At 59.0% G+C, this 14,433-nt stretch overlaps 1 protein-coding gene across 1 annotated transcript in view; it reads right to left on the bottom strand.

Annotated features, from left to right (window-relative positions):
- Positions 1 to 2: 2 nt before the first annotated feature.
- The window catches only part of Crocc (ciliary rootlet coiled-coil, rootletin), a gene marked incomplete at its 3' end in the record, with an annotated part of 25,673 nt that continues 11,242 nt past the window's right edge, over positions 3 to 14,433 (bottom strand). The window contains 17 exon segments of the mRNA XM_033767966.1: positions 3 to 77; positions 1,126 to 1,293; positions 2,221 to 2,380; positions 2,680 to 2,737; positions 2,868 to 2,994; positions 3,724 to 3,867; positions 4,168 to 4,302; positions 4,898 to 5,077; positions 6,413 to 6,582; positions 7,474 to 7,601; positions 7,836 to 8,029; positions 8,741 to 8,971; positions 9,292 to 9,438; positions 9,939 to 10,083; positions 10,948 to 11,130; positions 13,443 to 13,642; positions 14,310 to 14,433. The exon segment at positions 14,310 to 14,433 is cut by the window's right edge and continues 6 nt beyond it. Coding sequence (XP_033623857.1) covers positions 3 to 77; positions 1,126 to 1,293; positions 2,221 to 2,380; positions 2,680 to 2,737; positions 2,868 to 2,994; positions 3,724 to 3,867; positions 4,168 to 4,302; positions 4,898 to 5,077; positions 6,413 to 6,582; positions 7,474 to 7,601; positions 7,836 to 8,029; positions 8,741 to 8,971; positions 9,292 to 9,438; positions 9,939 to 10,083; positions 10,948 to 11,130; positions 13,443 to 13,642; positions 14,310 to 14,433 — 2,569 coding nt within the window.

Raw genomic sequence — 14,433 nt, 5'->3', positions numbered from 1 at the left:
AGGGAGCCCTGCAGGCCTCGCTCTCGGGCTCGGAACTCCGTCTCCTGCTCCTGCAGCTTCCGCTGGCACCCCTGGAGCTGGGCGGCGAAGCCGGGAGGAGGGCGTCACGGGCCGCCTCCAACCCGACGCCCTCCTCCCTGGCTCGCAGCACCGCTTGGGACCACATGGCGTTCAGCGGTCTCCATCGAAACGTAGAACTTTTCATTTCTTCCCTCTGTATATAACCCTTGTGATAGACACAGTCTGAAACCCATAACACAGATAGGGCTTAAAGCCAGGCCCTAAGTACTTTCCAGAAAAGGGAGAAAGGAATGCTATTACCCTGAGTTGTCCTCATTCACCAATAAGGAAATCGAGGCATGAGGAGTGAAGTAACCTGTCCGAGGCTACACAGCTAGTGTGCTGAAAGCTGGGATTCAGAGCTAAGGACTCTAGCCCCACAGGCTGTCTCCTAACCACTGGATACACTTCCTCTCCTTTAATTTATTAAAACATTTGCACACCGAGAGGGCGAGTACTAAAAACGATTCACTTGTGGTGCGTGATCACCCTCTAGAATGAGTCAACCCCTCAGTGTTGCTGGAAACCCATCTTCTGAGCACCGCCCAGATGCCCCGACCCATCCCGGCCCCTCTCCTGTGAGTCCTCTGAAGCACAGAGAGATTAAGCGACTTGGTCAAGGTCACACAGTAGATTCAAACAGAGCATCAGCCAGCAAGGCAGAACGGAAAGAACACGGGCTTTGGAGCCAGACAGACCTGAGGGGCTGTGTGACCCTGCGCGGATCCCTTGACCTCTCTGAGCCTCAGTGTCTGCTGCTCCCTGTGGAACGCGGTATGGTACCCAGCTCATGGGGCTGCTGGGAAAATCACACAAGGTTATGCCTACAGAAGAGCCCACCCCTTGTCCCTGCGTGCGGCAGGTCCACATCTCCATCGATCACACTGTCGTAACTGTTAACACCGCAGGACTCCAAGGACCAGGAGAGGGAACGGGTCGGACCTTGCAGAAGGCCTCCACTACTTCAAGGCTTGCCTGCTTCAGCTTGAGCGACGAGGGGCACAGGGGAGCCCAGCCACCTCCTAGAATCCCCCGCCAGGGCGGCTCGTCCATCTGCCCAGTTACCTCCTGCCGAGCGGCCTCCGCGCTGGCTTCGCCCTTCAGCAGCTTCTGCCGCAGGCCCAGGGCCTCTCTCCGGCTCTCCTTCTCGCTCCGCTCACCCAGGGCCAGGCGGCCCTGCAGCTCTACCAGCTCCTGGCCCAGCCTGGCGTTCTCACTGTCCAGCGTCTTCATCTGAGGGAGAGCGGCAGCAGCTATGCCCCACGCCCTGCCCCATCCCGGCCCAGGGGACACTCCCACCATGCCAGGCACCGGGCATTAACGGTCTGTTTACTACTAGATCCGTGGGCCCCAAAGTAGCTCTCATGAGGGCAGGGGGAACAGAGGCTGGCCTGTTATCAGACCCAAAGTTCCGTAAGCAGGCGCCCCGGCTCCCTGGGTCAAGTCTCACCTCCCCAGTGCTGCTTGTGTTGCGCGGCGCTGACCACGCGTCCAGCCCTGCTTTCAGTGTCACTACCCGAGGTAGGCACAGACATTATGCATTTAACAGATGAGAAACTGACCGCCACCTGCCTCGCAAGTGCAAGGTCCTGAGTTTGACCCCCAGTACCAAAAAGAACGAAAAGAAAACTGAGGCTCGGGGCTTGAAGTGCTTTGCCCAAGGCCACACAGCCTGCAAGGCCCACACTGGGGCTTGACTCCAGCGCTCTGGATGTGAGGAGGGTCCAAAGCCCGTTTCCCCTGGGAGCAGGGGGAGGCGATGCCTGCCAACCCCACAGTACAACAGACAGGGCAACGGGAGGGCGGGAGTGTCACCCAAGTGTCAGCTCCGAGTCTGGAAAGGGGCCCGAGGAGAGGGGCAGTGGTGGCAGGTGGTAAGGCACATTCCCGAGCCCTCTGGGGCTGCTCTCTTACGGCAGCAGGAAGGAGCAGCGATGGCGACCAGTAGATTAGCTGGAAATATTCACCGTTTGGTTCCTTACAAGGTTTTCAGCCCCATCCACTTCACAAGACCTGTCCCATTTTTGTCGCTCGCGGACTCCTTGGAACTGGACGAGACCCCCCGCCCCTCCTTAGGAAAGTCCTGATTTTCCATAAAGGGGACTCAGCCCTCGAAGTCCTGCACTGTCCAGCCCCAGGAGGAGGAGGCTGGGGACTGACCTGTCGCCGCAGCTCCTGCAGCTCCCGCCGTGCCTCCAGCCGCGAGCGCTCTACCTCCTGCAGCCCTGCTCGCAGCTCCTGGGCCTCCTTGCCCATGGCTGCCCGCGCCTCCTCCAGCAGTGCCAGCTTCTGCTCCTTGTCCTCGTTGGCGAGCTTCAGGCTGGAGAGGGCGCAGGGCACAGTCCGTGGTGCTGCCCATGGCCCTCGCCCTAGCTCCTCCCGTGGTCCTGGCCCCCTCATGACCCAGCTGTATCCCAGGTGCTACCTGTCCAGAGCCCCTCCACGCCCTGGAGCCGGGGACAGGACTCCACGAGGGCCGATGGCAGCAGATGGGGTCCAAGTCTGGACCCACCCCTGTCTGCTGCCACCTAAAATGACCCACGTGGCAGGCTGTGCTTGGGCCAGAGAATCCCCAACTGCGCAGCTCCCCAGGGATGAGCACAGGCGTCTGGCCCGCACCTGATGCGCTCGCTCTCAGCCCTCTTCACGGCAGCCCGCAGCTTCACAGCAGCTCCCGCTGCAGCCCATCCCGAGCATCCTCCAGCAGGCGCATCTGCGTCCGAAGCTCTTCTGCCTGGGAGCCCAGGACGGGGTCAGGGGCCCCACAGAGCGGGGGCTCGGCAAGAATAGGTCCATCCCCATGTCACCGCCAAGGGACGCCTCCCCATCCCTCTGCAGCACTCGGGACCCCACATGAGCTCAGACCAGCAGCTCCCGCTGCAGCCCATCCCGAGCATCCTCCAGCAGGCGCATCTGCGTCCGAAGCTCTTCTGCCTGGGAGCCCAGGACGGGGTCAGGGGCCCCACAGAGCGGGGGCTCGGCAAGAATAGGTCCATCCCCATGTCACCGCCAAGGGACGCCTCCCCATCCCTCTGCAGCACTCGGGACCCCACATGAGCTCAGACTGGGGGCGTCGGTACGGGGGCCTGAAATCATCAACACTGGCCAGCAGGGCCGGAGACGCAGCTCAGCGACACAGGAACAGCACCTGCCTGGCAGGCGCAAGTCCCTGAGTTCAATCCCAGGTACAAAAGAAAAAACAAACGATCGTCCAGCAGACAACACCAAGACAGGAGGGGCTCTGCAGTCACCCCAAGTCCCTAAGTCCCACGTGTACACAAATGCTTAATAAACCCGTGTCATCTCCGCTCAGGAATCAGCCGCTCACCTGTCCTCAAATACACAGAGGGAGGAATCTTTGGGGGGGTCATCATCGGGATCAAACTGAGCAGCTCCCTGAAGGGGCTCCCCCAGGGGCTCACTGAGGCTATACCCCCAGCACTTTTTTAAGACAGGGTCTTGCCAAGTTGCCCAAGTTGGCCCAGAATTCGCAAACCTCCTGCCTCAGCCTCCTGACTAGCTGGAATTACAAGCGTACATCACCATGCTCAGCTCAATTTGGGGAGGAATCTTACACCCTTCCGGGACCCCCACAGGACAGCCCCCCCAGACCTGTGCAGCACTCAATGGTGCACGCTGTCCAGAAGCAGCGGGGCAGCTCACCTCGCGTACGCAGGACTCCCGCTGCCTGCCCAGGTCCCGGGCCTGCTCCTGCAGCCTCTGCACTTCTTGGGTGTGGGCTGCAGCAGCCTCCTCAAGCTGGGCCCGGAGGTCCCGAAGTTCAGACATCAAGGCATTCACAGTGCTCTGGGACAGATGGGCTCCTCAGATCCTGGGGTGCTGGTCCCGCTACCCTCACACCCAACCCATGGGCTGAACTGTCCACTTTCTGCTCCACACACAGCCCTTCCCGCTGGCTGGCCAGGCCCCTGATCATCCCTCAATGCCCTGGAGTGTGGTCCGCGCCGCTGGTGGTCTTCCAGACTCAGGGATTCACCGGGGCAGAGCCGTGCCACTTCCCAAAAGAAGGGCTGAGCTCCCCACATGGTCTGGAGGCTTCCCTGGGCAGGGCCACGCCTCCCCGCTCAGCGGCCCGGCCTGCCCTACCCGGTCCTGCTCCTGCCGGCTCTGGGCGTCTCGCTTCTGCCGCTCCATCTCCAGGGAGATGGCAGCCAGGCTGTGCTGTGTCCCCATCAGCTTCTCCGACAGCGCCGTCTTCTCAGACTCCTTCAGGGACAGGGCCTGGGCCAAGGGCAGGGAACACGGAGCTCAGGGGTGAGCAGTCCAAGTGGCACCGTCGGGCCCTTCCCACCTGTGCCGGGACTCAGTGGCCTGAGTGTGGCAGAGAGACGGGGGCAGAGGTGCAGGCTTCACCCCCTCAGCTGCAGCAGATCGACAGCAGCAGCAGGGACCCTGGACTGGGGGATCCCACGAGCCTGCCACAACACCCCGAGGCAAAGTCTTTCATCATCTCCACCTGTGAGGGGACACTGAGGCTCTAAGAGGGAGAGTGAGCTGCCCAGGGTGGAAGCACAGGTGAGGAGAGGAGGTGGGTGCGCACTGTACGACTCCAGTACACGATAAGAGAGCTAAGGATTAGTTCTGGGGTGGGCGGCGACAGCTGCTGCCCACAGACCCTGGGAGGACTTCCCAGAGGGCGGTGGGGAGCATGCCGTGCCCAGCCCGACTGGCCAGGCATGGGGTTCGCCATGCAGCACACCCCACTCCGACTCCTCTCTCCTGCAGGTGGGAACACGGAGGCCCAGGGCCCCTAGCTACCGCGTGGTTGAGTGGGGACCACCCCGGGAAACGTGAGGCCGCCCTAGGGCTCACACACCTGCTGCTTCTCACTCTCCGCCAGGAGCAGCCCCTCATCGCGCTCCTGCTGCAGGGCAGCGATCTCCTCGCTCAGCTCCTCCTTCTCAGCCTCCAGCCGGGCCAGCAACTCCTCCCGCTCACGCTGCAGTTGGCCCTGCAGCTGGGCCCGCTCTGCCTGCAGCTCCCGCCAGGCCACCTCCTGGGGACCACATCAGACACCTGTGACACACAAGGCGAGGCCCACACAGCCCCTCACACAACCCAGGGGAGCGAGGTAATTAATCTGTACCCCACAAGGTGGGGGGATGAGTGCCGTGACCAGGAGAGACCAGGGCTGGGGTCTGGAAGGTCCCCAGAGGATGGCTGAGTAGCAGTCAGCCAGGCAGAAAGGAAAGAGGTCCCAGGCCAAGAGCGGAGCCAGGCAGGACAAGCAGCAAGAGGAGAAGGGGGTGGTCTGGCTCCCTGAAGACCAGGTAGGTGGGGGGGCAGAGCATACAGGTGAAGGACACCCCGTGTGGAGTGCCAAGAGCAGGTGCCCGGCTCCAGCACTGCCCCCCACAGCATGGGCAAAAGCAGTGACACGCCTTCTGGAACTGCGGTGCTGCCACCTGCTGGAGAAGTGTGACAACACCCACCCACAGAGACAGCCTAAGCGGCACTCCTGGCATTCAGGAGCAGCCCTGGGTGGGCTGGGAGGCTCAGGCACCCTATCCTGAGGGCCACGCTGAAGTGTCAATAACAGTGACTTATGGAGCGCTGGCTCAGTGTCAGGTGCTGCGCTGACCCATTTATATGGAACATTTCACATTCACCTTGCAACACCATTCCCATGCATGTGTCTACAGACGGGAAACAAAAGCACGGCTCAGATTTAAAGCCAAACAATGTAAGCCCAGAGCCAGTGTTCTAGTAACCTCTCCCTGGACCATTGTCTTTCCTACATGCCAAGGTCCCAGAGTGATCCTCCGTATACAAACAGCACAGCTTTGCAAATGAAAGTGCTTTTCTGCCACACATTAGGTTAACCTTTCTTAAATGTGACTGTGGATCTCCTACAACAGGATCGCTAAGGCTGACTCTCAGTTGGAGCCTGAAAGTCTGGGTTTTTTTTTTTTTTTTTTTTTTGTACTGGAGATCAAACTTGGGACCCTGTGCTTGCAAAGCAGGTGGTGGTACCACTAACCTAAATCCCCAGCCTGTTTTGTTTTTGTTTTTACATCCTGGGGTTTGAACCCAGGACCTTCACACAGAGCTACATCCCCAGACCTTTATTTTTCATTTTAAAACAGGGTCTTGCTAAGTCACTAAGTTCCCCAGGCTGGGCTCAAACTTTGTGATCCTCCTGCCTCAGCCTCCCAGAGTGCTGGGATTACAGGTGTACACCATCCTGCCAGGCAAATCTGTAGGTTTGATAAACACACTCTCATCTCATGGATCCTCCCCGCTACCTCCACCGCCTGCTCAGCAGAGATGGAGAAAAGTCACAGAGCTCACAGGGGCTCAGAGTCCACACTATCCCCGCCCCTACCCAAACCTTCTCTTGCTGGAGTCGCTGCAGGTCCTCTTCGTGGGCTGCCCGCTGCTCCCGCAGAGAGGCCTGGGCCTCCCGCTCAGTCTGCGCCAGCTTCTGGAACATGAGCTCCTTGTCTAGAGCTGCCTTCTCCTCTGTGGTTGTCATCTGCTGCCGTAGGGCTGCCAGCTCCCCTGCACAGAAGGCCAGGGCCAGACAGCACTGGGTCAAAGCCTCCCCGGGGCCCACAGGCACCTGGGAGAGGGGAGAGGACTCAGCTGGCATCTGGGCTGGGTTGCTTTGGAGAAGTGGCTCACCCTCTCTGGGCCCCCATTCCCCACCCACTGTGTGGCCTAATGGCTCTGTCCCCTCTCTGCCCATCAAGAGCAGCAACAAGGGGTAAAGCGACTGATGAGAAGGGCCCCGCGGATGGGCAGGATGCCAGAAATACAGCAAGTCCCACTGCTGCTGCCTCAGGCACCTGACTCATAGTAAACTCCACAGGCGTAGCTTCGTTTCATCTTCACAACACGCCTGGAGAGCTTCTCCTTTCCTCGTCTACAGAGGAGGAGCTGGAGGCTCAGAGGCGGGCATCTTCCCCCACTGGCCACTTTCACAAAATGCCGCCCCTTTAGTGACGGTGACCACGAACAAACTTGGTCAGGTGTCAAATGTCAGCACTCACGGAGGTGACAGCTGGGGAACATGCTTCAGGCACATCAGGCAGGGACTGTGGGGCCCGAGGGTGGTGGGAAAACACCCGAAGGCTCCGCGGGGAACTCAGAGCTCTCCCACTATCCCTGCGCTGCCGTTGACCAGGCCAGGACCATGCCCAGACCTTGGCCTGCTCCTCCAACCTCAGCCTGGCAACAGGCCTATGCAGTGGCACCCCCACCTCTAATGCCAGGGCAGGACTCTGCAGCCCACAGAGGGAAGAGCCTTGTTCCAGGTTGACTCAGGACGGGAGCCTGGGTCAGCCAGACTCCCAGGCCAGTACTCCACACCTCTGTGAGACTGAGACCCTAGAACTCAATAGGCTGCAGTTTGGCAGAAGACTGGTGTCCCCTGGTCCCCACCCCGCGTACCAGCCAGGGTCTCCTTGGCCAGCAGCAGGGCCTGTCCATCGGCTTCCAGCTGCTCGCGGCGGGCCTTGAGCTGGGCCAGCTGCCGTTGTACCTCGAACAGGCTGCTCTCCAGGGCTTCCTTCTCCAAGCTGCAGCACACACGGTCCCTGAGGCCCTGGGACTCAGCCTCCCCAGTCCCAGGAAACGGTGGCTGTAAGGGCATGGCCAGCTGGGCCCAAGCTCCCTGGGGAAGGCTGAGCCCTAGAGCTGGGCTCCTAAGTAACTGCCCCTGTGGGCCAGTGCCAGGGCCAGTACTGGTCGTGACGTGGCCCTACACACACCCTCCCACCCTGAGCGGGGCTGGGCAGGACCTGAGGCCTTACCGCAGGCGTGTGGCCTCCTCTGACAGGGTCTGTCCTTCGCGCTCTGCCGCCGCCAACTGCACAACCAGGCTGGCCCGCTCCTTGGCCAGTGCCTCCTTCTCCCGGAACGCTCTCTCCAGTGCCTCCACCTGCCGCTGCGACTCCTGCTGGGCCTGCTCCAGCTCCTGCTCCCTGCCGCTCAGCTGCCTTGAGAGCTGTCCCAACCCAGGGACCGTGAGTGCCATTCCCAGACCTCGCCTAGAACGCCAACTCGGGGTCCCCTGGTCCTGGCCTGGCAGGTGGGAGGCCCGGGTCAAGCCCAGCCTCTGCCCTGTCATGTTACAACTCTGTACCGGGACCAATCACAGCATTTCGAGACCCACAATGTGTGTGTGTGGGTGCAAAAGCAAGGACCCTCACCCGGCTGTGGGACTAACAGGACCCCCTTTTCACCCCCAAACTCGCAGAGCTGAATACACGAGACGGACCCAGGGGTGCTGCTCCGCAGGCCACAGAGTGGGCACCTGTCATGGCTTCTAGCACCCACACCCCAGCCTCCAGCGCTCCCTCCAGGACTCAGGCCCTCCAAGACTAACACTATATAAAAGACCCTGGATCCCTGAAGCCCCGAGGCCCCTTCCAGCCATGCTGTCCCAAGTCTGATCCCCACTGTAAAAGTCTCCTCTTACTATCCCGGCCCTGATGTGTGCACAGAGGTGATTCGGACATCCCAGTCATCAGATGAACCCTGCGTGCCACGAACTCTCAGCCCCAAGTTACCGAAGGGGTGACTGAGGCGTGGGGAGGTGGGGTGGCACGGTACAGGTCCTGAGCTAGCAGGAGGGGCTCGATCTAAACCCGGAGCAAGATCCCGGGCCCCTCCCCACCCACTCTTGCCCCCTGCTTCTGCACGGGGCTTGGCCCACCTGGGCCAGCTGTTCCTGCAGCCGGCAGCGTTCACCACGCAGCACAAGAAGCTGCTGCTCCACTGCAACCCGGGCCTGTTCAGCCGCGTGCAGGGAGCCCTCCAGGCCCTGCTGCTCCACCTCCTGCTCCAGCCGCAGCTGCTCCAGCCGCCGCTGCTCCTCCAGAGCCGAGGAGGCTTCGTGCTCCACCTGCCGTTGCCTCCCCAGCAAGGCTGCCTTCTCCTCCTCCAGCTGCCGGGCACAGTGGGCAAGGAGGGTGAGCAAGGGTTTCCCCCGGACCAGGGCCGCCTCCCCAATCTATCGTCCTACTGTCCAAACCAGCCAGATGTGTGGACACTGGGCAGGGGGAGGATGGAGGAGGACAGAGCTTCCTTCTCTGACACACTAGAAGACAGACAGGCAGACAGATGGACAGAGCCAGAGACAGAGAAGAGGCCGAGCAGAGACCACGACAGACGGGCACAGGGTGTGGGTTCTGAGGGGTCTCAGTGAGATCCCTCTGGGAGAAGGACAAGTGGAGGGGACAGGTAGGGGCGCTCTGCACAGCAAACCTGGGCAACGAGGTGATTCAGCCCCAGCTTGTCCTGGGCAAGGCTCTCGTTAAGGGCACTCAGCTTGGACAAGGAGTCCCTCAGAGAGGCCTCCTCGGCCCTCAGCTTGGTCATGGACAGCTCGAGCTCCACACGGCCGGTCTCTGCCTGCAGGCAGTGAGAGGTAGGGTGAGAAGAAGTAAGAAGAGGCCCCAAGCAGTGGGTCTCGGAAACACATACGGCCCGAGAGGCCACTGAGAGGAAGCCACAGGCTGCAGCGCCACTCAAGGGAGAAAGGGAGCCCAGCTCGGGCCATAGGTCAGGGCCTGGGTCAGAGGACTACTGGAGTGGGGTCCAGATACAGCACTGTCTGGTCCATTCTATTTAAAACACGAGCCTCTTAGCTCAGTGACTCTGGGCAGCAGGGAGTGGGACAAGGACCCACCAGGGACCCGCTAGACAGCAGTCTCAACACCCTCAGACCTAGGACCTGGAGAGGCCACTCTGCTATGGCTGGAATCAGAGGTCAGCCAGTGTCCAGGGGGCGGGGTCAGCCTGTGACCAAGCTCTGATGTCAGCCTGAAGGGTGGATTCGTCCGCACCAGAGAGAGACGGCTCGGGGCCCAGGTCAGGGGTAGGTCTATGACTGTGGAAAATGCAGGACCCACCTTGGCCAGTGCCTCAGCCACCTCGGCCTTCTCGGCCTGCAGTACATCCCGCTGCAGGGAGGTGCAGCCCAGCGCCTCCCGCACCTCCACCAGCTCCTTCGCCAGCCCTGAACGCTTCAATTCCAGCTGCTCCAGCTGTCTGTGGCTGTGGCACAAAGGACAAGGAGACGCCTTGTGTTATATCCCTGCCCTGAGCCTCCTGCAACCAGCAGGAGGCTGGGCTGGGGCTAGGCCTGGGGGGGTGAGAGCTACACCCACAGGGCAACCAAGCCCCTGCCTCTCGGCTCGGTGACTCTGGGCATCAGTTTTTGTATCTACAAATGACACCCACCCCGTGAAGCAGTTGAAGGGTATGTTTTCCTAATATACAGGAAATAAGTAGCACCTGACACATCTTCCCAGGGGTCTCCAGACACAAGAATAATATCTACTACTGCAATGTACTAACCATCATCTGTGAGGTCTCAGAGACATGACGGCAGAGGTTCAAATCCTGGCTCTTCATGACCTCTCTCTCTCAGTTTCACCCTCCATTAAAAGGAGATAATACTTTCTACATAACACAGTTATCCCAGGGGTTACAGAAGAGAATCTAAGTGCTTAACATGGTCTCTGGCATTCAATATCATTACTGTACAGTTACTGTCACTTTAAAATTTGAAAAAAAAGCATCGTTAATATTTTTTGTGTGTGGTCTCGGGGCTCGAACTCAGGACCTTGAGCTTGAGAGGCAGGTGCGGTGCCACCGAGCTAAATCCCTGGCCCCCGGCATCGTTAATATTAACACTTGACTTTAATTGCTCGTATCATCCTGTCTCCCACTGGTCCTCTGATCCCAGATAAGTGACCACAGCTCCCTGAGTCTCGATTCCCCAAAGTGGGGCTGGTTAGCATGGGCGCTCCAGACAGGAGGAGGCCAGGACACAGCACGTGGTCCTCACCCCCCAGGGACAGTTGGAAACCTCAAGGTGCCTTCAAAGGCCCTAGAGGGAGAGGAGGAGCCACTCACCTGCGCTCCAGCTCCCTCCGAGCCCGGGCGCCATCCTGCACCGTGTCCTCCTGCTCCTCCTGCAGCTGGTCGCGCTGCCGGCGCAGCTCCTGCTGGGCAGTTTGCAGCTTCTCCAGCTCCTGGCGCAGCTCCTCAGCCTGCTGCTGGGCCACCTGCAGGCTGTGGGCCAAGCCGCCCTTCTCCCTGCAGGACAAAGGGTTGGAGCAGAGAGCTCTGCTGAGCTGCCCTCAGCTGGGCTGCCGTCTGGACAGGACCCATCCTTGGTCCCCCAAGGCACCTGCCTCCTGGCAGCCCTCCCCATGCTGCCCAGGGCAGACTCACCCCACCCATAACTCCCAGCAGAAGGAACCTGGCTTCCCGTGTCCAGCACCAACGCGGAGGTCCAGTGTGACCGGGGGAGGTGCTGGCATTACCTACAGGAACCCCACCCGGTGAAGAGGTCAGGGCTAGGCTCCTGGGGCTCACGGGCAATCGTACTGGCAGTTCTGCTAGGCCACGTGGCCAGGAAATGCCCCCACGATACCCCGTCACCACGCATCCGAGAGGATGGCAGAGCTGGATCTGTACTTCCTGCTGCACAGAGCAGCAGTGCCTGGTACCCAGGGCAGGGGAGGGAACAGGCAGCCACTGAAACCCTAAAGACTTAGGGGCTGCCATGTTCCCCGAGCAAGCAGTGGCAGTAGGGGTGGGGCTGTGATGGTAGCACTTCCTTCTGAGCAGCCAAGGTCTCTGGCTCAGGCCTAAAGCTGCCCCCTCTGCCCTCCAAGTGGCAACTCCTAAATATCCCAGCTATCAAGGCTACCAGTGAGTGGGGAACACTTGTGCCCTGCTATTAAGTAAAACTAGAATACTACAAAATGGGGTGCTTGCTGTGAATGCAACTACTTTAAAAAAGCCCACCTTGCCAGGCCTCGTGGTACATGCCTATAGGCAGCACTCAGGAGGCTGAGCTTGAAGGATTGCAAGTTCAGTCCAACCTGGGCAACTTATCAACTTAGCAAGGCCCTGTCTCAAAATTTTTTTTTTTTTTGTGCTGGGGATCGAACTCAGGACCTTGCGCTTGCAAGGCAGATGGCAGAACCACTGAGCTACATCTCTAGCCCCGTCTCAAAATTTAAAAAAAATTAAAAAATTAGCTGGGCCTGGTGGCACGTGCCTACAATCCCAGCACTTGGGAAACTGAGGTAGAAGGATCACTGTGAGTTCAACGCCAGCCTGAACTACATAGCAAGACCCTGACTCAAAAAAAAAAACCAAAAAACAATAACAATTAAAAAGGGCTTGGAAAAAATAAATTAAAAGGGTTGGGTATGTAGCTCAGTGTGAAGCCCTTGGGTTCGATTCCCAGTATCCCCCAAAAAAGCCCATCTTGTCAAATGCAGGAGCACACTGCTATAGTTGTAACACTTGGGAGGCTGAGGCAAAAGGATCACTGTTAGTTGGAGGCCAGTCTGGGCTACATAGTGAGATCGTGAGTTTAAGGCCAGCCTGAGCTATATAGTGTGACCCTGGTTAAAAAACAAAAACAAGGGCCGAGGATTTAGCTCAGTGGTGCTGCCGCCTGCCTTGCAAGTGCAAGATTCCCGGTAAAAACAAAAACAAAAATCCCAACACCTTCATAGACATAGATCTCATGGATTTACTATCAGATGGACCTGAATTCCAGTTCCCATCCTGGCCCCTGCAGCCACATCCACTGTGCGAGCCTGGCCAGCCTCTTAAGTGCAATGTACCAGCAGCTCCAAACTGCAGGAGTGTGACAGAAAGACAACAGAGAAGATACAGCACAGCAGGCGGGCATCTGTACACCCAGGGCTACCTCGCTGCCGGAAAACACAATGGGAAGCAAAACCAGTGCCCAAACAGGGGTTCAGATGGAAAAGCAAGGCTCCATTTTTCAAACTTTTTGTTAAACATTTCTATTTAGGAAGAGGAGAAAAAAAATCAACAGAATTTTTTTGAAAATCCAGGTAGCAAAGAGGTGGGTGATAATTTGAATGTCTTAAAAGTCTCCAGGCTGGTGCCTCTAATCCCAGCACTTTGGGAGGCAGGAGGATCACAAGTTGGGAGTTCAGCCTGGGCAACAGAGTGACTTAGTAAGACCCTGTCTCAAAATAAAAACAATTAAATAAAAGGGCTGGGAGTAGAGCTCAGTGCAAATTCTCTGGGTTCAATTCCCAGTCTCGGTAATAATAATAATTAATAATAATAGCTAGGAATACAGTTCAGTGGTAGAAGGATTGCCTGGGATGCTTAAGCCCCTGGATTCAATTCCCAGCACCACCAAAACAAAACAAAACACAAACAAAACCACCTCTCTAGAAACAGCCTGTCAACAGAATTCCAGGGAGATGTAGCCTGCAGTAGACTTTTTGAACATTTGACATGTGGCCAACGCTACTAAGGAACGGAGTGTTTACTTTTGAAATTTTAAGCAATTGAAATCGGCCCAGACACGGATGCACTGTCCTCCCCACCTCTGCCCTCCCAGGCACCTGCTCAGCAGCTCGTTGGCGCTGCGCAGCCGCTGGGCCTCGCACTGGGCGTCCTCCTGGGCCTGGGCAGCTCCCTCCGACTGCTCGCGCAGGCGCTGCAGTTGCTCCTCCAGGGCGCGCCGCTCGCCCTCGCTGTCACCAAGCTGTTTCCGCAGGGTGCCCAGCAGGTCCTGGCTCGCCTCGTAGCGCCCACGCATGTCCTGGGGCATAGGGGTCACTGAGTCTAGGGAGCCCACCCGCTTTCTGCCGGTTCCAGGGAAGTACATCAGTCTACACCACGGCTGGACCCAGCGCGGCCTGGTCCGAGAAGGGATTCCTCTCGCGTTCTCCGTACTCTCGCCACTTTTTTGACCTCTCACCTGCCCGGAGTCCCAGAAGCACTTGCGTCCTTCTCCAAAGTTCTGACTCCACCCCAAGGCCCCAAGCTCCTCCCACTCACGGGGCCGGCTCCCCTCAGACTCCTCCCTCCTATTCTGCCCTAGTCCCCCTGTTCCTCCATCCTAGGCTCTCGTTTCTCCTCCCAGACCTTTCCACAGGGCCCTGGCTATATGTAACAGGGAGCTCACCTCCTTTTCCACCACAACTCTAACTCCACCGGCCAGCTGCCCCAACACCTCCAACTTTGGGTTCACATTCTTGTTTGGGGGCGGGGGCGTTGTTTTGTTTTTTAACCAGGGATCGAACTCAGGACCTTGTCTGGCAAGGCAGGCGCAGGTGCCACTGAGCTACATTCCCGGCTGGGCTCTGATTACCTAGAACTCTCAGCCAGCATTCTGGGTCTTGCCTCCCTCAGCTGCCAAGTCCAGGACCTCATCCCCGCCCCCAGGACCCTGGCATCGAGCCCCGGATGCTCAGGTCACTGCCCACCTGGACCTGTAGCTGGCGCTTGTGCAGGGCGGAGTGGATGAGGGCGAGCGTGGAGGAGTCAGAGCAGGCCGGGGATGGGCCCCGGCGGGGAGAGCGGCCGCGGCCCGGGGAGGTGCGGTGCGGC

This window comes from Fukomys damarensis, unplaced genomic scaffold (genome assembly GCF_012274545.1).
Source record: "Fukomys damarensis isolate Sample0158 unplaced genomic scaffold, DMR_v1.0_HiC HiC_scaffold_23, whole genome shotgun sequence".
NCBI classification, from domain to species: Eukaryota; Metazoa; Chordata; class Mammalia; order Rodentia; family Bathyergidae; genus Fukomys; species Fukomys damarensis.
Note: the sequence above shows the minus strand (reverse complement) of the source record. Positions and strands in the feature narration are given on the sequence as shown.